Source organism: Opisthorchis viverrini, assembly GCF_000715545.1.
Source record: "Opisthorchis viverrini unplaced genomic scaffold opera_v5_20, whole genome shotgun sequence".
NCBI lineage: Eukaryota > Metazoa > Platyhelminthes > Trematoda > Opisthorchiida > Opisthorchiidae > Opisthorchis > Opisthorchis viverrini.
The window spans coordinates 2,482,255-2,505,889 of NW_008751676.1; the positions used below are offsets into that span (position 1 = coordinate 2,482,255).

The 23,635-nt window shown below is 44.0% G+C and overlaps 1 protein-coding gene across 1 annotated transcript in view; it reads left to right on the forward strand.

Moving 5' to 3' along the window:
• The window catches only part of T265_01844 (hypothetical protein), a gene marked incomplete at both ends in the record, with an annotated part of 19,014 nt that extends 4,948 nt beyond the window's left edge, over positions 1–14,066 (forward strand). Inside the window, 4 exons of the mRNA XM_009165954.1 lie at positions 86–325; positions 10,944–11,050; positions 11,938–12,061; positions 13,656–14,066. Of these exons, the coding sequence (XP_009164218.1) occupies positions 86–325; positions 10,944–11,050; positions 11,938–12,061; positions 13,656–13,914 (730 nt within the window). The remainder of the gene's footprint in view (positions 1–85; positions 326–10,943; positions 11,051–11,937; positions 12,062–13,655) is intronic.
• Positions 14,067–23,635: the final 9,569 nt, after the last annotated feature.

The window sequence follows — 23,635 nt, forward strand, 5'->3', positions numbered from 1 at the left end:
TGCAATATATATATATATATATATATATATATATATCAGTTTTCCCGTATGTACTGTTTATCGTAAGTTTCTCCATCCTTTCCAGATGCCAGCCAACCGAGGATTTCAATCCAACCCTTGCGAGTACGCCGTTACGGCCAACTTCCAGCAACGATCCATTTCGACATCCCTTAGGATTCGTTTTCGTAAGTTTCTCCATCCTTTCCAGAAGCATGCCAACCGAGGATTTCAATCCAACCCTTGCGAGTACGCCGTTACGGCCAACTTCCAGCAACGATCCATTTCGACATCCCTATCCTAGGATTCGTGTCGTGCGCACTAAGAGGTATGCAAATCATCCTTAGGTCTTGTCGGCTTGTTTTAAAAATCTGGCCTTTTTTGGTACGGCAGCGAAGCATCAGCGTTGAACGCTGATGTCATGTTGTCGATGATGATGACTCCTTTTTAGTTGTCAGTTTGATATTGGCGTTTAGAATACCTTTTATACTGAATAGATTCTTTGTATAATCGTAAGCAATCACCATGGCCATGCGAAACACCTACATCTTTTGATCGTGTTTGGACCGTTCAAAACTCAGCAAAGAAGTACGTTTAAACCCCTTGAGCGGAATATTTCGCACAACACTTCGGTTGGCTACCTGCTTCTTCTGATTCAGGCCGTCGGCCTTTGACAGAAACGTCGACTGATAACAGCGTAATCTTTCTTCTGATCTTGACAACCTGCCCCCTGCTCTGTTTGAGGACAGCGCTGGATTCCTCAGTCAGTGCCTATCTAGCCTGGTTGCGTGTATCTGCGAGAAACAGACCGTCTCAAACAATTAGAGTGAGTCGGCTATGGTGCCTGTCTTTAAAAAAGGGAATGTGATAAGTACAGTTTAACCCCTTTTGTAAGAAGGCTTCTGCCGTCACCGGCGGTGCGCCAAAAATTGACTCGTGAGAACCAAGCGGGACTTCGGTCAGCTAGGTTGTGTCTCGATCCCATCTTCAATTTCTTTTAGGTGTTAGAGCGAGTCATATGCTCATACAACTCACGGCCTTATCGTTCCTTAACTTCAATTGCGTTCGATTCCATCAATCACTCAGTGCTGTTAACCACACCCGCCTAACAGATACACCCCAAATGTTGGTGAAAATAATCCGATCCTTGTATCCACATACTTCTGGGCCTTTGGAAGTGTACGGCGAGCTTACTCACAAAAAGCGTTCAGAAAGGGTGTCCACTCTTCATATTTGATCAACTTCGTCATCAACCAACTAATGAGACGAATGCCGGAAAGTCTTCAAAACTTTGGTGTTAGGTCGTTGCTGATGAGAGCCTATCGACCTGGAATACGCAGACTACATTGTCTTTATCTTTGAAGACGAAGGCCAAATACAAGCTCTGTTGAATTAAGTGTCCACCATCACATCATCTCTGGGAATGTGTCTTGCACCTACAAAGTGGAAAATCATGTTTCAGAGTTGTTATGTTCTCTACTGATCAGTCAATCAACCTTATCAGTTACACACGGAAGTGAGAAGACAAAAGCCTTGAGGAAATTATACTGCAGCAACTGAACAGCGAATATCGAGATTCGAAGAATCAAGAAGGGAATGGAACAAAACAGTCCAATGAAAGGCTGAAATAGAGAGAGAGAAATGTTGAGCAATATGTTCGTTAGGAGGAGTGCCGCCTAACACCTCCCCTTTGAAGTCATTGTTCGTACGACTGGAGTTGTGGGTTCGGTTGCATTCGTATGACAGGCTTTATGATCCGGTCCGTCCATCTTCTGGGTGTACAACTTTTGGAAATTGTTGGTTCATTCATCGGCTCTGGAGATTTTGGCTTTTGAGCTAACTCAAATGTGTCGAGAAGAGTCTTCAGTGGAAGAACAGGATCGAGTGTAGGTGCCGCTGGAAGATAGGAAGCGCGTAGCTGGTTGGCATGACGGACCCAGATAGAGGAGCCTACATTTACCTCACAGACAACTCTTCCGGCCCGGCGCACAATTATGCCTTGTGTCCACTTTTCCGCGCCACCACGATAGTCTTTCGCTAGCACAGATTGGCCGGGTATAAATATGTTCTTTGCAGCACCGTGATGTCGGTTGAACTGAACTTCCATATTTATGTTTCTACCGGTTGGCGAATGTGGTGTTGGACGGATGACGTCAACGGGTAAGCGGACCTTCCGGTTCATAAGTACCTCCGCCGGGGACTTACCATGTGGAGCGTTAACATTTGGTGTCGCCCTGTAACTCAGCAGAAATGTCTCGATGATTTCCGGGGTGGTCCCCTCCCCTTTGAGTTTTTGGAGTGCGCGTCTGAAAGTATCCACAAATATTTCCACTTGGCCATTTGATTGTGGATGAAATGGTGGTGATCGCACGTGTTGTATGGCATTTTCTTGACAGAAATCGGAAAATTTAGCGGAAGTGAATGCACTGCCGTTGTCGGAAACAATGATATTTGGAACTAAGAAGTGGCTAAACACATGTTGTAGTTTTGAAATGGTAGCCTCAGCAGTAATATGGTTCATGCTAAACACTTCTGGCCATTTGCTACAAGCATCTACTAGGATGAGATATTGTTCGCCGTTGATTGGTCCCGCAAAATCAACATGCATTCGTGACCATGGAGTTTCTGGGACAGGCCATGAACATAATTCTGTTTTGTGAGGGGCTTTTACAGATAGTTGGCATTTTGAGCACTTTCGAACAAGTTCTTCCAACTGTTTATCCATGCCTGGCCAGTAAACATAACTACGGGTCAATGCTTTCATACGGTTGATACCGGGATGTCCAAAATGAAATTGTTTGAGAACACTTCTGGAGTTTTGAAGGTACAACCACGCGTTCTGAAAACAGCAGACAACCATCGACCTCGGAGAGCGAAGATCGGCGTTGGTAGAACGGTTGAATCTCTTTATCTGGGCATACTAGAGGCCAGTGTGTGCGGTGGAAATGTATTCATTTTTTCAGTAATGGATCACGAAAAGTGGCGTCGCGAACCATACCAGAAGTGACTGGTAAAGCGCGAATCACTGTAGTAAGCACAGTATTTACCTCCGTTCCGCTGTTATTGATGCGATAACCGCATCTTCAAGTTGTGGACGCCGTTAGCCTTGATAATGCGTCAGCCTGGCCCATAGCATCAGTTGATTTGTATTTGATGGAGAAATCGTAGCCCAAGAGCATTGTTGCCCAGCGTTGTAAGCGATTTGCTGTGTACACAGGGATATCTTTCTTTGATCCGAAAATACCGAGAAGTGGTTTACGGTCGGTGATGAGCGTGAAATGATGATCATGTAGCATTTTATGGAACTTCTTGATGGCAAAAATTATAGCTAAAGCTTCTTTTCCAATCTGTCCATAATTGCGTTCGGTAACTGTCAGGGATCTGGCTGCATGGGCTATTGCTTTTTCACTTCCATCAGGGAACACGTGAGAGCTAACTGCTCCAATACCATAACTGGATGCGTCTGAAACCACATTAATGTCTAGAGCTGGGTTGTAATGTGTGCGAAGCAAGTTAGAGCTAAGTTGTGACTTCACGTTATCAAATGCAGATTGGCAATCGTGTGACCAGTTCCATGGAACATCTTTTTGTAGAAGGCAATTTAGTGGGTGGCGGACACGATTCTTATCCGGTAGAAAAGTGCTGTAATGGCTGACCAAACCAAGGAACGAACGTAGAGTTGTTAGGTTAGTCGGTGCTGGCATTTGATGTATGGCAGAAATGTTTTCTGGGTCCGGGTGACGACCATTTTCGTATAAGTTAAATCCCAGGTAATTAATGGAGGTGAGGAAAAATTCACACTTTTCAGCACGGAGGTGGAAACCATATTGTTGAATTTGCTCCAGCACACAATGTAATCGATGTAGTAGTTTGATGCGTACCAGCGATGATTATGTCATCTAAGTATGCAGCAACTCCGGGAGAATCGTTGAGCATGGTATCCATTATTTTCTGGAATATAGCTGGTGCAGGTTTTACACCAGAAGGTAAGCGATTGAACTGAAATAAACCACGATGCGTATTAATGGTCAAGAGTTCTTTGGAGTGTTCATCAACTTCGATTTGGAGGTAAGCATCAGCAAGATCAAGTTTTGCAAAACATTTGCCACCAGTGAGCTTGGGGAACAAATCCTCTGGAAGAGGTAATGGATATTTATGAGAGTCTAAGACAGCGTTTAATCCTGTGGAATAATCAGCACATATGCGCACCTTGCCATTTGCTTTTTTGATGACAACAATAGGAGCTGTCCATGATGAATGGTTTACTGGCTGGATAACTCCGGATTGCTGAAGACGAACAAGTTCATTCCCCACAGTTGCGAGGGCAGCAAATGGCACGGGACGCTTCGGTCTGAAAATTGGTGTGGAAGCAGGTTGGAGTTTGAGGCTTGCCTTGGTTTTGGTACAGCATCGAAGGCCACTTTGGAAGACATCGTTGAATTTTGTCTTCAGTGTGTTAGTAAAGTGTTCTGCAATGTCTGAGGAGGATGAAAATTTCAGAGTATCGCACACAGATGATAAAGGTACACGGAAAAGGTCAAGTTTTTCGATCCAGTTGAGTCCGAGTATGTTTAATTTCGGACAATCAGTGGGATAGCACGTTCCTGAGGCGTGCACATTGTTGAATAACACATCACAAGACAACTTGCCTGTTAGTTTTAAAGTGCTGCCAGAGGCGCTTTTCGTCCGATGGTTCGTGGATGATAAAACAGGTTTCCCAATTGATTCCCAAACTGAACGTGAGATTAATGTAATATCCGAAGCTGTGTCAAGCCGCAAACGGATCGGGAAATTGTTGATGGAAACTGTTATGTATTTCCTGCGGGATTCAAATTCAACTTGGATTGTATTCGTTGTTTGTACGTCCGCCTTTTGATTGAGTCTCTCATCGGACTGTTATCGTTGTTTGGGTTTAATGGTGATTTGGCATTGTGGGTACGGCAAAAGCCTTCTTTTATGGCCCGAACGATGGCATGCTTGGCACTGATGTTTCTTGAATGGACAAAAACGTGCATAATGCCATTCACCACATGATTAACATGATGTTGGTGGCTTTTTTCCAGGAGTGACAGTGGTTCGCTTCAATGTCATGACGCTGCTGGAAATAGGCGATCGCGACTTTTGCTGTACCATTGCGGTATCATGTTTGAGATTGCGCAAGCGCTGGCATTCTGTGGTGAGGTCTTTCACAGTAATGTCTTTTTCGTGCTCAAGTTTGGATAGCAATCGCGTGCGAATATCTGATTCCTGAGAAGATTGAAGTCCAGCGACAAAAATGAGGCATTTGAACTGATCTTCTGTAAGCGATTGCAATTGGAATTTCTCACATTCGCGATTAACGATACCGGCAAAAGTAACGTAATCGTCGGCATCACGCTTGGCCAACTTGAGACAGTTGTATCGGACATTAAAAAGTGAATGTTGGTCACCAAAAATTTCGCGAAGTTGGTCCACCGTCTGCGCAAAAGTCAAATCTTTTGGGTGTTGTGGAAGGATAAAGTTGGTGAACCGGTCGTGTTCGAGGGTTCCAAGTTTCCGTACCAAGAGACTGGATTTCCACGCATCATCTTTGCCGGTGAACTCATTCAAGAATGTATCCTCCCAACGGCTGTACCACGAATCAAAGGTGAGACCAGATGCTGGCTCATAGTGAAATTCAGTTATAGTTGCAGCAATGGAATCCGCAAAGGATAGTGAACTACCACTTTGAGATGAAACTGAAGTTTGGAGATTGATGACTTGAGTGAGAGACTGGATAAGTCGCAATTGCGATTGTTCAAATTGCGCTTTTTGTTGTTGAAGGATTGATTTCAAATCCTCAGTTGAAATTGACATTCTTGGGTTCGTGAAGGGTTCCCGTCGCCAGTGTTATGTTCTCTACTGATCAGTCAATCAACCTTGTCAGTTACACACGGAATTGAGAAGACAAAAGCCTTGAGGAAATTATACTGCAGCAACTAGCGAGCGAATATCGAGATTCGAAGAATCAAGAAGGGAATGGGACAAAACAGTCCAATGACTGTTTGTTGAGCAATATGTTCGTTAGGAGGAGTGCCTCATAACAAGAGTGTGCAGTCGCTGGGCGTGTCTCCTGCATTTCAAGTGGAATCACAAGATTATGTAATACCTCTGACGTAGGTGTGTCTGATGAAGTCAGTACACGAATAGCAAAAGCCCCAATCTTGTTTGCTAATTTGCGTCACTTGTGGCGTCAAAGTGGCATATCACCGCGTGTACCACGCTACAGTAAGGGTCGTATTGTTATATTGTTTCGAGAAATGGCGTTCGCCTTTTGACCACCGATGTCTTAGAATGGTTGCTGGCGTCAACGGATTAATAGGGATGCAATTAGAAAACGCGTATTTGGTTGCGCAACAGGTACTTCAGTCGAGGAGAACACCCAGCAACATGAACTGCGGTCATTTAGTACGCATGCGATAGGATAGCAAGAGATCCCTGCTCCATTCAGTCCTTCCTCTTTTCTTCGCTTTGAGGCTTTAAACAGAATTAAATAAACGTGGTTTCATGGTATCGAATCGTCGATATCATCACCGATACTGCTGTCTCGTCGTTAGGAATGGTAATGACTGGTGATGAGCTATTCACAATCGAATATGGCTCGATACATAACATAGACCAGTTACTTTTCAGGTGTATTATAACTCCCTACTCCCCTACCTAGGCTTAGGCAACCTGGCTGTACCCCAGCCCTCGTGTTTCTTTTTGATGGCATGGCAATGAGGCATCGAAAAGGTGCCACAGCTGATCCATCAAGAACGTTCCAACTAAGGTCAGCTGAAGTTTACAAATCAAGTTCCTTACATATTGTAAGCAATTTTCACGGCATATTTCGCCTTAGCTAATTGCAAATATTACGATCTACAGCTGTGACCAATCTATTTACGGGTGAGATAAGTGCAAATCAACTGAATTGCTGAATTTCAGGCGAGACTATTGGTATTCCCTGGTTTCGTTTGGTTTCATGTTATCTTTGAATTTCTGCAACGAGATGTTGGAAGACATGCTCGATTTTTCTCGAGAAATGCGGAAAACTTCAAACAGTTTAGTTTAGTTGGGTTTATCGGCTGTAAACCATGTGTCAAAGGTTTTTTGGTTCCAGGTGCCACAATTTCATTCACCTAAAAATGAGGGGACGATATTGCCGAAGTATTGGTGACGGTGGCACAATTCGTTGGCTCGTATTGTATATTGCTCTGATGGAACGGGGAATTCGGTAGCTACGAATCGGAAGCTATAGCTTTGATGTAGGAGTGCCACTGGCTGTGATCTGGCCTTGTCTGCAAGTGTCATCCACCTTTGGTGGGTTGAACACCGGAGGGATGGCAGTCGTTAGTCCGACTGAGTTTACTAGTCATACACCACCCGCAGCTTGGTCACTCCCAGGGCTGAGTGAAAAGAGCTCAGCGATTCATACGGTTCTCCGGGCGAACTATATGTCATAACCAGCGTAACCTATGGATGGTGAGTAGCTCATTCGTCGGGAAGAGTTCCTATTTCTCGAAACCATCTGGTGTACCTCAGCACTACTAATCCGATGTTGCACTCTTTTTGAAGATTGGGTCACTGTCGGGGCACTATATTCCACTGTCATTCTTTTTTCCTTCCAATTCTTCCGTAGTGAGGTCTTCAGGATACTTATAGTGATTTCCTCACCTCTTCTGAAAAGTGCGCGGCACAGACCATTCGGGTCGGCTGCCTTGTCGCATTGGATGAGCGACATTTCACCATGGCATCAATAAGACCTGATCCTGATGGTATCCAGTGTTCATTTGGTTGAGTTGGATAGCTTGAACAGCTTTAAAAGTTGTGTATATATGTTGTTCTGCTCATTTCTATCCAACCTTCGGTCAATCTTCATCAACATGATTACATTTCCAGCAGCTTCCCAGCCAGATCAGCGTGACACCTTTGAGCTACTTAAACTAGTCGAAGTTTATCAGTGGAATTCCTTTGCTTCGGCATCCCTATTGCTGACGAATAGCGAAGTGATAACGGAGCCCGAACAGAGGCATGATCGGAGTCAACTTGCGTACCTTAGAACGGCGATGTTTGAATGCGGCTCTCCATCGGCAATTGATAGCCGCCTAAGCCCATGGCTGGCTTGTGATTGATTGGTGGTCTCCAAGTAACTTAATGTGAGCTCCTGTGCCTGAAGTCCGTACTGGCCAGGAGCAGACGATGTTCAGTGTACAACTGAAGGAGTTGCTCCCCAGTATCCGTACACTGAGCATTGACTCCAAGTCTACCACCTAAATGCTTCTTCCGGCCGTCATCCAATTTGGCCCGCCAGGATAACCTTATCCGTTCTTCCGGCCAACTGAAGCAGATCTGGATGTAACGCATCATTCGCAGCTTTCGAACTGCTGTTTATCGGGGCGTATGTTGACACGACAAATAAACCGCCTCACATACTGATCTGGAAGACAACCGTAATCGTTCAGCTGTAACACCTTATCGGTTCCCAACTGTCTTGCCATCTGAAGGAAGTACGATGGTTGGGTTAGTGCCAGGTTGCCCAAACCCAGACAGGAGAAGTCGAGATGTAGAGGCCGGGTTCGAACCACGGACCCTTCGGTCAGTAAACTCGCGTACTAATCACTGAGCCATATCGCTCCAAGACAACCGTGTGGCTCAAAAGCGCCTTTACTGGGATCCAGCCAAGTAAAGCGCTTTCGGTCGTGGAGCTGAGTGCACTTCTCTTATCTGAGGTTTCACGAGTCATTGTGTCTGGATCGTAAAGTACCAGAAAATTCTGAAACATCTGCGGTCGTCCTAGGCGGCTTGGGAAACATGACTGATTTGGGGGTCTTCTGTACATGCCAAATGCATCAACAGAAAGGAGAAGCAAAGTTTCGACAAGAGACGCCTGTCGCCCAATTTTGCATGGAGTGCGTACATTGGAGGTGGTAACTTGGATCAGATCTTTTGAGTTTGGTGAGGGATTATTTTTGTTTATTTTGCTGGGCGTTCGTTTAGACACGGGACAATGGTTAGGCTAGTGGTAGATGAACTGGCTACAGTGCACCATTTAGTGAGTAAGGACGAGGGACGTCAGTGAGGGCCGGTGAACGGAGAGCTGCAAACGTGCATCTCTGCCTATTGCGTGAGTCTGTAGACCGTAAACTACTGAGTGGTACTGCCGTTAAAGCACGTTCATTCCTTAATAAGCGTTAAGGCGTAATGTTCTGCATGGTTAGTGCTGCACTCAAGTCTGCGAAAGTACCATGAAACGAAGCATTACCTTAGCATGTACAAGTTTGTAAAGTGTACCGAAAATTGCACCTCCAGATCCTGTCAGATAGTTTTCTCTGGCAATTTCGCCCTCTAATCTATCATCCCTGAAAGTACCAAGACCTCATATGTAGCAGTATTCCTCCGAACCGTACGATGTTCATAGAATAAATGTTCGTAGAAATAAGGCCTTTGAAAATCGCTACCCGGCTTTTCGTGGTCTGTACCAACTAGTTGTAGTACTGTTATGGTGTCAGATTATTTTCGTGCTTTTTTCAGGTGTTCGATAGCGTTTTTCCCCGTTTCGTTATTCATAACGATAAGGCGCACCCTATCTTCAACAAATCAAATGTCAAGCTATATTCTCATTGCTTTTACAACACATTCTCAGCGGTGGGAACTTTGAACTACAACTGACTAGACGTTCCGCTTGCATATATTTAATCCCAAAAACTTTTTAGAACACTATAGAAGATACAGTTTCTAGGAAGTGTTACCTTCATGTTTAGAATAATGACGTCCTTGTAAGTATGACCATTTGTGTGAATGCCCCGATGGGTAAATCAGTGACTCCAGTTGAAACAGTTTTCTCGATAAGTATTGCTTTTAGCTCGCTATCCGAAACGGTCGAAACTACTGAAGTGAACCAAGGGAAAATCAAAGTTTGCATACTATCATTACATTCAGTTCAGTTTTAGTTTGCATCAAATTCGCATTGAAGCCAGTGAAAGTCCGTGTCTCGCTGTGAAGGTGAACGTTTTTCTTGGTCTGAAAATCATACCTGTTGGAAACGAATTCATATGCACTATGACTTCACATAGAAATCCCAAAACATGAGCTCCACATCGTTTTTTGGGAGGGAAATTCGCCCATCAGGGAGGGTTTGTATGAAGAACTAGAGTGTGGGCTTCCAACTGTATCATTTTCAAACAAAGTCGTACTAGATTGGAGTGAAATCTCAATTTGGGAGAACTTAATCTGCTATAGTTTTAACTAAAGCTTGGCAACAGTTAGATAGCGGAACAGTATGGTAGTAGTCGTTCTTCACTACAACTTCAACAATAAACAGGTGATAGATGTTGACTCTGAACTACCTCATGGCCTTTGTTTCATGGTCGTATGAAGGCGATATGGGACAAATAGGTGCTTAAACCAAAACCCGATTCCATGTTGATGGCGGTCTGCGTGAAGCTGCCGGAGTATTGTAGCCTCCTAACCACTTCCCTTCAACAGAAGAGAAGTCTATTTATCCATTGGATTCATTGGATTTGCTCCCCTTCAACAGAGTAGGAAGGAATAATTACAAACTGACGTTCGAATAAAAAGAGGGTAGGAGCAGCGATTTACTGCGTGGCAGAAAAGATGTGCATCGATCTAGCTGAGAATTGGGAATCATTCAGTTAGGGATACCTTAGGTGAGAGTTCCACTACTGGGGTCGGAATCTGAACCCATGGTAGATGGCGTCCACCATGAAGTTCTTAAAACGCCTATTTTCTTACCAGCATGCAGTCCGATATTCGAGAATATTTTCACTCACCTGCCAGGTTTGCACAACTTTTCATTGGAGTTCATTCACACCTTGTGTTGAGTTGGTATAGGACTTTACAATAATAGTGTATTCGATCACCTATCCATCAAATACCTAGACATCTAACACTTACTCCATAATCTACTTTTCTTTTTTCTTCTAAAGTTCTGGTCCTGTGGTACAGCAGAATGTGTCGCACAGTTCCAACGCGTCCGTCACATCTTCCCGTGTCCGCCACAAGAATTCCGCTACGGTCAGGCGACTGGACTCTGGTATGTATTGCTATAGTTTGTTTCTCCTACATACAGGGCTTTAGTTGACAGCTAATTTCTTACTCGCTTCACGTATGGTCACTTTGTGATGAACGAACCGAACGCTTTTGAGAGAGAAAACGTGGGCTGCTTGCTAGCAGTCTTGTATTTTTTGGAAATATTATAATCTTGCAACACGAGGTTGTAATTTACATTGTACCTAGTGTGATTTGTTGTAGTGCAGACGTCGAGAGTGCAAATGCCACTTTATTTGAAAGAGTCGTTAAATTGGCAAAGTATTTTTTCGTTCAAATGAATCCGGTGATAAGCACTTGTGCCAGGTAAATATTGTAGTCAGCATAAGGAAAGTTTCTGGAGCCTATGCATAACTCCCACGGACTTTGAAGGTCGCCGTACACCATACCCGGCTTCGAGTAGCCTTGAGAATCTTTCCATCAGCCTATCCATTAGTGTCGAGCGTTTTGCATGGAATGCCTATAAAGTTGGAATCCAGGATTCGGAATTAGGAACATCTCTTCTGACCTTGACCCATCGATGAATGCAGGATTGTGCAATCGTAGCCTATTTTTATCATCATTTTGGGGGTGTATTTCGGGTCAGTGAAAAGTCGAAGCTGGAACACAATCGGAAGTATAGACTTTTCAACCGACTGATGCCCTTGTGCCTTACATTCGTTGCGAAAGATACCCAAAACCGCCAGAGGTGAGCGCTCACAGTCTATATTTTGTCTCAAGATCACTAAACTTATCTCGGCTAGCGTAGAGTTGGTTGTCGCATTGGCCGGACAGTATCTCCAGTCTGGTCCTCAAGCACTGTGGGTTACTTGGCTGCTCGATTTTAACTATGAACTTTGGCCATATCGTTGCCTTCTTCTCTGCATTCCACAGCTAGCATCCAACGGCTGGATTTGCCTCAAGTTTCCAAGTCGGGTAAAAAGCGAAAGCCTAAGCGGGGAATGAAAGCGTTGCGGGAAATTCGTGCGTACCAAAAGAGTACTGATCTGCTAATATGGTAAGCTGTCGCTCTTCTTTCTTGTACTGCTTGCTATGCTGGATTGTTCCCGATGTGATCTGACTGCTTGTTTGTTAGAAAGCTGTCTGTGTCCAAGGCAGGAACAAACGGATTCAGTTTGCGAATCAGGCAAACGAAACGCTCGCGGATTACTTTTTTGGTCAACCATTCGCAACTAACTAGCCACATTCAAAGGGAATCCGCGAAGGAATCCACGAAATATGAACTCTTGCCTTTTGCGCTCTGCATGGCATGCGTTAGCTTGGTGCTTCCTTTCGGCTGAAACAGCCCTGTTCTTCTGCCTGCGTATAAGAAGAGCGATAAGTCTATTTGTGATAAACGTGATACTTTAATAACCTTCCGCTGACGTTTGGCACGGTCATTCGAGAGACCCTGCGACGTGTAGTAGAACCAGACAATATCCAAACAAAATTGCCATGGCTGTGGGTAGTGTGCCACGCGGCTACTGGCGTACATTCATATGCATGGTGGAGAGCTGTTAAACAGCACTAGCTATTCTCAATGTTCAACTTCATACTTTTCTAGATAGTTCACCGGGGTGTCAACGTCATCGCGATGTGGTTGTTGGGCAGTATGTTGATCACACATACTAAATTTGCGCATGCTGTCGCTTACTTTACTACAAATCACAGTTTACAACAGTGTAACTCGCGCTGTCACAATCCATCCTTGTGAGTCCTTACAAGCATAAGCATCTAGGAGTGTTCGCAGGGAGCCAGTTTTAAGTCACCTTCCTTACCACTTTGTAATACTCTTTTTAAGGAGCATCTCCTCCGAGAAGAAACTCCTATCGGCATGGTGAACTTACTGGCAAGAGTTTTTCTTATCACAGTTCTTTCTCAAGGAAATAAACCCATCAGAGCCACAATCAAAATCCCCGGTGTAGTTGACCCAGATCTATAGGTGAACCGTAATTAAGTTTATGTCATCACTTAAATGTCATACTAGCCCGCCACATCGGCAATCTCTTCGTGGGGTGAATTTGGCGTACCTGCAAATGTAGCCCTGGGTGAACACGCAGCATCATTCGCCTGGATTGAGGGTGATAAATTTGAAGAAGAGTATGGAACAGCGTGCGATTTCCTAATAACTGCTGACATCCTGCGAAGTTTGATTGTCCTCTCTGTTGTATCGGAATAGGTTTTCATGTTAGGTGATCTCGTTTGTCCCTTCTCATCCGAGTTAAGCAAGCTGGGAAAATGCTCGTTCGTAATGGCTCAGATGACGGGAGGCGATGACTACTTCACTGGTTTGTCGCGTTGTGCTAGTGTGCGGGAATCATAGATATACAAGAGCTCTAGAAATGAGGAATATTTACCTTTGAGATGACGGAAACGTTTATCCCATTATCATTTAAACTGTACAGGACACCTGAGTGGATATTTTATATCTCGGAGAGATTTTGGTATTGTAAGACCTTGAATCTTCAGTACCAACTCTATTACTGTATGTCGTTGTAACCCATGCTGTGCACCTTACAGATACAAATGCCTTCAACCGGACAGACCATGCAACTGCGCTATTTCTACATGCTAAGCGCCACCATTTTTTCTTCGTTTTTCCCCTTTAATAGCAAGCTGCCCTTCGCACGTGTGGTACGAAGTATCGCTCTGCGCGTTCTTGGAGAAGATGCTGGCGTGTACCGATGGCAGGCCGTGTGTATTTTAGCCATTCAAGAGGCTGCTGAAGCGCTACTGGTTTCCCTAATGGAGTCTTCAATGAAATGCGCTGCGCACGCCAATCGAGTGACCTTGATGCCCAAAGACATCCGATTGGCCGCCGAACTACAAAATATACCCACTCCCTACACTTCTGCATCCCGACCGTTCTAGAGATATTCTCTGATCCGCTTTCCCAGATTTTGTTGTATTTATTCCTTACCTACCGTCTTTATTTCAGTAAATAAAATGTACGGGATTGTGTTGCGACAGAAAAGCCCCTAAGATTGCTCTGCTTTTTGCCATTCTCAACCCCTTGGTACTCCTTTGTAGTTTATATTCAAAATTGTTATTTCTGGAATCAGTCCAGTAATTTTTCTGTTAGAGTTTTACATTAGGAAGACCGGGCGATGTCGACCGAATTAGATAGGTGGCCGTATTTTGGTGAACGTAGCAGCTTATCTTTTATGATTGAAACTCGGTTATGAGGTCGCTTGAGAATTCTGTTAGATAGAGAGAGAAACATGCTGGAAGTGTTTCCTTAAGAAAATGCCCATAGCTGTGTTATCAGCTCGCCATGCTTGGAAAGTGCCAGTTACGGTAAGAGTTAGTGTGATTTTTGTTGGAGCGTACGCGATATGGGAATGGTCGTCATTTTGTATACAGAAGACGGTACTCCGAAATGAGGGTTTTAACCTAACAACAGAAGTGTATCACAACACCACAACGAGGTGTTGTATACAGTACCAATTGTTTAGGCCTTCCGTTTTCACTTAAATTTTGGAGCAAGTATCACCAAGCTCACCATTATCAAAACGTTTTATCAAGCATGTTGTGTGAGCATGAAAGGGATCGGTCACACGACATTTGGTGCGAACAGAGGTCAACTTGTCTGATACTTGGTGGACGGGTGTTAGTCACTTTGGAGTTATCGGATGGACTGTTAATTCAGGACCAAGAGACAGTTGTTGTTTTCCATCAGTCACAACTAACATTCCCTTGGGATAATGCTGTCCTGAACAGACATGATGTAGTCATTAGAGACGATCAAAATGATTTCATAGATATTTGCGCTCATGGTTTAATGGTATCACCCAAAAGAGCTCGAGATTCTACACGGGGCATTTACAATGTAAAAGGGTGTGGAGAGGAGTGGTAGGATACGCTAGCGTTCCATCAAGAATATTTGACCATTCCATATAGTGTTTTCCGTTTTGGGAGCCTTTGGACTTGAAGTTACATCTGCATCTCATCACAGTGAGGGTGTCTATTGATTTACCAGGCGCACACAAACCGTAAATCCTTTCATCGTCCAAAGCCATTCACAGACGGCAATGTTCGCCGAAAGCCGACGATCATCGGCGAAAAACTCTGGAAGCAAGCTGAAATCAATGAGTCCTTCGTGTACCACTCTACTGGTAAATATTGGCGTGGATGATTCCAATGTGCGCATATGGATCCATTCAAGAGTACATTGCTTAGTGATTCGCTCTACGTGGTGCGAAAGCTTGACTCCACCATCCTGTTATAGAGGGCATCGCAAAGCAGCTTTATCATCTGCAAAATAAACTAGACGACGTAGGCTGAAATCTTCACGTTTATAAATTGCTGGCTTCAGTGAATGGTGCACGAATGAATGAATTGTAATGTGTCCTAGAGGAGCGTCAACACTTGCATGGAAAACGCTACCTTTTTGAATTTTGGACAAAGACTGGTTTGTTGGCGGTGTAAGGAGGCTTGGTAATAAGTAACTCAGAGGAAGGGTGATTTCACAAGATAAGTGGAACTAACTTCTGCGAAGTCATCGCTCGAGGAGTCAGTCAATACGTGATCATGTGATGTGGTCCTCGTCATTCGAGGATGAGTGGCGCTACTTCCTATCTAAGTGTCAGCTAATCGCACTGCTGACCAGCTTCTCTTGGCTGAATGGCCAAGTGTTCGAAATGCTAGCCTGGAGGTCGTAGTTTCGAAACTCCCTGGAGTTTCGTGAGGTGCGCATTGCTGACGACTCCAAGAAAGTTAAAACAGTTGTACAGTGCTTTCTAGCTTTTTAGCAGAAACTGGCTTCACTTAGACGGTAAAATCTCAATTGAAAAACAGGTTTATTGTTGCGTACTTGCTTAGACGATGACTCTTCTGTCAGTTTTTGTTGAACCGGAGGTATTTGCGGTTCCGGGGTTGCTTTCAGATTCCGCTTGGCCGAGCAGATTTCCTATTAACTAGCGATCCTGTGGATAAGGTTGGTGCTAGCCGATATTACCGGGGATGTAGGGAACTCATCTTCCAGGATACACTCGTAAGGAGCTTGTTCATCTGTCAAGGACAATATTCATTTATTCCACTGAACGCTGAAGAATAATTTTAAAAAGCCAGCGGGTTTATTGAAGCTATCTTCACTTGCTCCACTCCAGTCGAGCAGTGAGACGGGCTATCCTCAGGGGCATCGCTTTTTGAGGTGCCGATGCTATTTTCAACGTAACTACTAGAAAGTCTCTATGTGACACTAAATTTTCCTAACCCCTTCGCAAAAACGTATCATACTGGAAAGCGTGTAAAATATCCTCGTTGATAGCAATTTCTGAACTAATCTCCAAGTAACGAGGACAGGTCACTAATGGATTTGAAAATGATTTAAACCGCCTTATCGGCTCTCGCCCTCAGTAACTAATCCGTTCTTGAAAGTATAGCGCCCAGAAAGAAACGTGCAGCTGATGGGTGATGCTCGCGTTTGTTTAGACTAAGTATAGTATGGCGTCTCAGAGTCAACAAGCGAAATAGCTCATAGGACAGGATCGGTTCACTCAAAATGCATCTTCGTTCATGCCAAGTTAGCAATTGCAAGTAAACAGTGAAGGATGCTGGTTTTCTATAGAGAATGATGAAGTTGGATGGTTTTCAGGCAGATTATTAGTTTGAATTTGATTGAGGGAGATCTCATACATTTTTTGGATCACATCGCGGCGACAGGAATTAAGGTGAATGGCTTTCGACACAGTGAGTGATCTTCCTTTGATTCCGGAAGTAAGAAGGAACATTTTTTCCAGTGTTTTCCAAACCGAACAAAGCTACGACAGTCTCTTTGGTTTCGGAGGAAAGAACTCGCACAGTAAGTTCCATAGGTTCCGCTGGCTTGGTTAAGTTGACGGATTTCCTCGGACATTGTTCTCATATCGCCACGCGGAGAGTGGAAATGTACCAAAAGAGGCCAAACAGTGAATCGGCCGCGAAACATGTACGCTAGTATCGGAAAACTCGGCTAGGCTGGTCACTGGCGTCTATTGGAATCAGGACCCCGAGAAGGGACACGTAGATAGACTCATTGGCGTTAATAGCCTAATCGCGCCCTTGGTGACGCGCATGGATTCAAGCTACTGTCTTTAGTGCATCTTCACACTGAAGGATCCGCCGTCGTCTGATTCATGTGTCAACGATATCAGCTACTGCGTTCACTGTGGAGCTATCCATACCTATTTTCTGTGGTGGTTGGAACAACTGTGCAACGCGTATACAACATGCACAGCCGATGATGATGAGGCTCGGACGACGACGATCATGTTGATGATAAGGACGAAGATCATGGTGACGATTATTGATTACGCCGATTATGGTGATTTTTAGGAATTTTAGGTATGGCAATAAGTCGTGTCAAGAAACTCTCTTGGAGTCAACCAAGTTGACAGGTATATTCCTAAGGAGCTACTCACCACATCCTACCAGCCATACGAACGTTCAAAAGAGCAGGGCTGTTACTACCAATCGGAAATTGGCAATTAACCCTAGTCGTAATGTCATTCTTAATTGACATTGGTCAGCAAGTTTACGGGGAAAAGGGAAGACTCAAAGACATCAGGACGGCAGTTTGTCCATTATTTGTTCATAGCCACACCACTCTCGTTTGAACGGCCGTGTTCCTGTTTTGGCGTAATTATTCCGGTGAGTCCACACCAAAGGCAAGCACTGGACTCAAGTTTTGCTCTTATTATAGCTCACCAGCAGTGCATATCCAATGGCCGTGTCGGGATTTGAACCCCGGACATCTGACACGCGAGGCGAGCGTGTAACCACCACCCTGCCAACGCACGTTGGGCGCATCTGAATTATCACGTCTGAACAGGCGAACGTGTTCACACTTGAGCGATGTGATTGGTGTGCCCGACTCATCGAACGACGACCCAGTGACTGTTCTGGTTGTGACGATCGATTGACCCGCCAGTCAGGACTTCCCAGTTAGGTAGCGTGGCACACGTTTGAAACCATCTGGGCAGATTTGTGGTTGCAATTTTGGGGTTTTGCGGGATAGGTACTTTGTTCATAGCCACACCACTCTCGTTTGAACGACCGTGTTCCTGTTCTGGCGTAATTATTCCGGTGAGTCCATACCAAAGGGAAGCACTGGACTCGGGTTTCACTCGAGTCATTATTCCAATCTACTGACGAAAATGCGGAAAAGACTTTGACCAAGTAACTGACTGTCTTGTTGCAGACGATCGTATTCTTGACGAGCAACTGATACCTGTGAAAGGTATTGATCGCTTTCACTCGCTCCGGCATCCACCCGGATTTGAACTGTCCTATCTCTACTGAGCCCTCAACGCTCGGTTTCTCAGGTTAAGACTTGTTTCCATTACTCTACTGAGGTCATTCTGAAATACAGACAAAAAGATTCAATTGGCACACAAATTGTGCAGATATTTCCGATCACCTCTGATGCAGTAGCAACATAAGTTTTTTATACTGTGCGCAACCCAAAGATTCCGAAACTTGAGCGAAATTCCGACTAGTTCTAGGACCTGGAAGGAAGGGTTTTATGTCTGATCGTTTTGCCATTCAGGATAAGAGCAAACTATGAAAACTTGCTGGACTGACCTGATCAGCTTCTTGGTGCCAAAACAGTTCGTCACGGAACAACGAGTCCATCCAACTACTTTAAAATCACTTCTATATGAAAATGCCTGCTTATTTCAAATTTACTTAGCCCACGGTGAATTTTAAACTATAAGTTAAGAAAGTACAACAAGAGATTATTTGCTCTTTTAGAGATCTAATTTCTGGCGATTTGAATAAATGAACTTAAACATCTGGAGGGGATCTAGCGATAACTACTCATAAGGGTTGCCGAAAACGCCTCGATAGCCCATGATCTGTTTCGCCCTTCTCGGAACTCATCAAGTTGTCGCAGTAGCATTTTTGTGTTATCAGTAGACAACAACCTATCTTGAATATCATACCAACTGAAACAGACGGTAAACTGCTGCAGCACATTCAGAATCATGAGCGAGAGATTTGATAGAATTCCGTTGAGTTTACCGTCAAAACCTGCTTCGTATGCAAGTGAGAATATCTATCGAAATCTATTGGAAATTTTATTGGAAAGCTATCTGCTTCGGCTAAATAAGGTACTTGCGTCCCAAAAGCAGAATTCTTCTGAATCTGAAATTCAGAGTAGACTGAGCTGTTTGAAGAACTCTCAACCTTAGCTGTTAAACGGAGCTACTGCTCTGTCAAACGCGTAATCATTTACGACCGTGATCGAATTCTTACATCTGCAGTTAAAATTCCACTACTTCAGCATGCATCTCCACTCTCATTTACAATTTGGCTTAGCCACTGAACTTGACAGAACAAAGAGCCGGATTCAAGGTAGACAGGCGAGACATTCCCATTTGGATGCAACCACGCATGAATCAATCGGCCCCACCACGCCCAAATACGAATTCAAAACCGGAGATCAGTAGACGATTGATATTGCCTCATAGGCCGCCCCTCATTTACTTGAAAATAGACGTTGTTCGGATCCGTCTGCCGCGCTGCGCACCGCGCACAGAAGCGCAACGGGTAAGGCACTGTGGTTTGATGAACCTATTGCTCTCATTAGATGGAAACCAGGACCATGTAGATAAAGGGAATCGGCCATATCGTTGACATTCCTTTGATGATCGCTTTGCTTTCAGCATTATGATGAGAGATAACCATGTTCTGTCTTATTTATTAATCTATTATCACTGTGTAGTATACACCCGAAGACTTGCACTGAAATACACCCGATGCATCTATGTGATGTTTCCAAGTTTCTGACGAAAAAGTCAGGTTTCAAAGTTCTCATTTCCCAATGAGTCCATTCCAGATTAAACGACCTGCATTACTACTGGGTTTTTCCTTATGTGAACGAGTGTTTGATAATTTACCACGATAGTCCCTTATGTACTAGCTTTGAGGATGAACCAATAAGACACTTGCAAAGTAGAGGCCGTGAGGTGGACTACAAAATCTCTCTGAAGTCTTGTAGTCCGGGACAAGAGTTTCACGGAACAAAACCGGTAAGGGATGGTAAATTAAGGAAAAGCATGACTTTTACCACGTTGTATTAACAGTTGTAACCACAAATTCTGATTGAGATTTTGCTCTGTGAGCTAATCCAGTACTTTCTGGAAAATTAGGACCTATGTACGGCTATTTTATCTTTGTTGGGAATCAACAGCAATGCGAATCCTACGAGTTTCTAGGATAAACCGAACTCCACACCTCTCAGCTAGCTGCAGACTCAGCAGTTTGACTACTAGCTGCGTGATTAACTCACGTTTGAAATATAACGTCACTCGTCATTCTGCCAAACAATTCACATTACGTGATCCCATGATGACTGGTCCCCATCAACTGACGACTACTCGGATAAAATGCCCGTGAAATATATGAGTTGGTCTTGCTGGTAATATGAGGAGAGCTCGAAATTTTAATGTTCGTGAAGTCAGGCTGTGCTGAATAGCAGAGAAGCGCTACAACAACTGCTCCGTCCTTACCAGGAATCACGCGTGGTGGCATCTTAAAACAAAGACGAAGCAGCTGTGCAATATTCCTTTATGATGTACAATGACTTCAATTATAGGACGAAATTGAAATGCCTAAATCTACTCTATCGGCACAATACTCGCCTCATATTGGCACAAGAGAGAAAAGCATTGCACCTTAGCACAGATCACACATGTGAGGATGTCACAGGATGTCAGACGAGAAGCTTTTTAGCATAATTATATTGTATGCATACTATAAGCACATACATCATCATCATCGACCGCTCATGACATCAATGTTCAAAAACGATGCTTCACTACCGTACTCATGGTTGTGCGAGGGCTGGAATACTGCCAGGGCGCCCACACCTAGACTGGAAGACAATTTGTACGTACATAGTAAACTACAGTAGAAACAAGGGAGGAGCGGATTATTTCGATGCTGTCAGTGCAGTGTATGGTTGCGTGCAAAAGACGACTCACTGACGAGCATTCCGTCTTCTGATAACTTTAGTTTGTTGGCGTACAGTTTTATCTTTCTTCGGTCGAAATCTATCGGGGCCAAAACGGTAGAAGTGCACATCAGACTGGATACTCTATCGTTAAACTCGAACCGAAACCAATATGGTGCTGTCTCGACAGCATGGACCGCGTGTAACTGGCTCATTTTTACATGACCACTGATCATTATCGATCCTTGTTCACATTAAACCACTATGATATATAGATGGGTTGACCGACTGTCCCCCAACTTCAGAATTATTCAAATGTATTCTACAACATTTAGTTACTGTTCTTTTGTTGGCAGGAGGCGTTAGTCCCTGATGATTAGTAGGACGTTGGTCTGTTTTCTGAGCTGGGTAACTGGCTTTCAAACTTTGTCACCAGGAGAGGTGACTTACACGAATGTCACATGCATGCAAGCACTTGACATATTTCTTGGAAGTCCGTAAAGCCAGTACCGTACAATTATAGCAACGTCCGAATGTATGTACAACTGTTGCATGCTAGGTAACTTAATTATCATGACGAATCCAAGCGAAGATGAATGTACCCTTATTTGAGCCGGTAAATCTGTCGCAAGCGTTCTGTTGACAGTCCAACTGTAACCAACAATGCACACTGGTGTAGCTGTACATCTCCGTTCAGCGATGCGCCGGTGGGTGATAGTTTAGCGGTGTTGTGTTTGAGCACTATGCCTTTCTGCTAACCGACAATACTGTTCAATTATGGTTGGTCGCTGAGACGCTCAGTCCTAGTGAGCAACTCACGTCAGTATTGGCCGTCAGCTATATGGCTCCCGACCTATATTCTTCGATAACCCTGTTTCCATCGATTCAACAGGAGAACATGCCATTTGACTAGTTTACTTACTGTACTCGGTTATGCGATCTTTTGTACAAAGAATCAGGTGGATTGTGTTCTTTTCATTGCACTGTTATATCTGAAGTTTCATACGCGGTCCAAACCAGAAGTACTCCAGGAATGCATTCTACGTTAGCTGGCGCGCTATTTTTGGCTTTAAGTTCTACCAGGGTTTGGAGCAGGGTGCTCTTATATGGGGAGTACAGTGCAATTCTGATAGATCCCACGAATTTGCCGTCCGAGGAGGGAAACCAATTTAATTTACATTCCTAATATTTTCCCGGTTGCCCATAAAACGGTACCATTCAGTATATTGTAGCTCATGTGTTCATTCTAGATCATTAGTTTCTATGAAAGACTGTTATCCAGCGGCTTTCACGTTAATGTTATTAGCAGGCATAGTGCTGCGGTTAAAACGAGTATACATCACTTTACTACGTAAAGGTAGGCTTTTTCAGGCCGTACATTAGAGCAGACCGATCTTTTGACTCAATCAACTGAGTCTTAATCGGTTGTACTTTCTCAACCGCTCAGCTAACTCCCCTGTGAACAACGAAACAACTCAGAGTTCGGACTGAGACACATCAGTCACACAGCTTTTATGTGCGCTGCTAAGGTAGACCCATACAAAACCGTCTCAGAACTTTCCCCTTGGTATTCGAGTCATGTATATGAGATTGACTGACTGACCACCGGCGAAACCTCCAAAAATCACATCGTTGGCTGCCAACCATATTAGTGGGTATGTTCTATCAAAAAATGGGATCGGGCAAGCGAAGTAACTGACAAGCGCGAATGGCTCTCACTGGATCGATTCGATTTAGTATTCGGCCTGATGTGTAGAGTTCCACTAAATCTTCCGGGGCTGTTAGGCGAATGGCACTCATAACAACAGATGCGACCATTATTCGAGTATTCAACCATGCATCCTTAAGAACGCCGTCTGAGAACATTAAATCTCATTAGCCAACCAACAGCCGTTCTTAATTTAACCCGGTTTAGTGCTTTTTTCACCTATACCCCTTACCGTCCAACATGCTCCCTTGCGAATATTTCAACGGTGCATTCCATTAAAAGCTGCATCTCCAAGTCAGAACTTCATCGCAAACAACTTTAGGCAAAGTTAGGTGATATTCTAATCACGAAACGTGGTCCGATCATAACTTCGAGGAAATGCGGACATTATGGGCATATCTAGAATATACTGTTGATTCACTCACTCCCCTTGTCGGTATTAGCTTCCATTTCTCGTCCATAACTTTAATGTTCCGTGGCCAATCAATCATTTGAAGGGCAACGGCATGACCTAAATTACAATGAAAACTTCTCTGACAACTATCAGTTACGAAGCGTGCATAACTATCGTTGTTGTGTTCCTTTCATTTGTCAAACTGCTTATTGGGCTTGCTCTTCTTGTGGACGCCGTTTCCGGAAAATGCTTTCTTACAATCCAGAAATACTTGCTTTGTGAACAAGAGATTGACTTCTGCCTAATGACGGCTGACTGAAGTGCCATATTAATCAAGGACGGACTTGTTGGGGATGTCAGCACCCCGAAAAACCGTTTATTTCCGAGTTATTGCTAAATTATTTTTCTAAAATTTTGAATTTTTAAATTTCGCTCCTTTTCCGCCATGCTGCACCTCAATCCAAAATGATCGCGCCGCTTTTCTATTGGCTAGTTGTACTTTGTGTGAGCTAACTGAGTTATCGCTCCCCAAAGTTACCCATAATATATATAT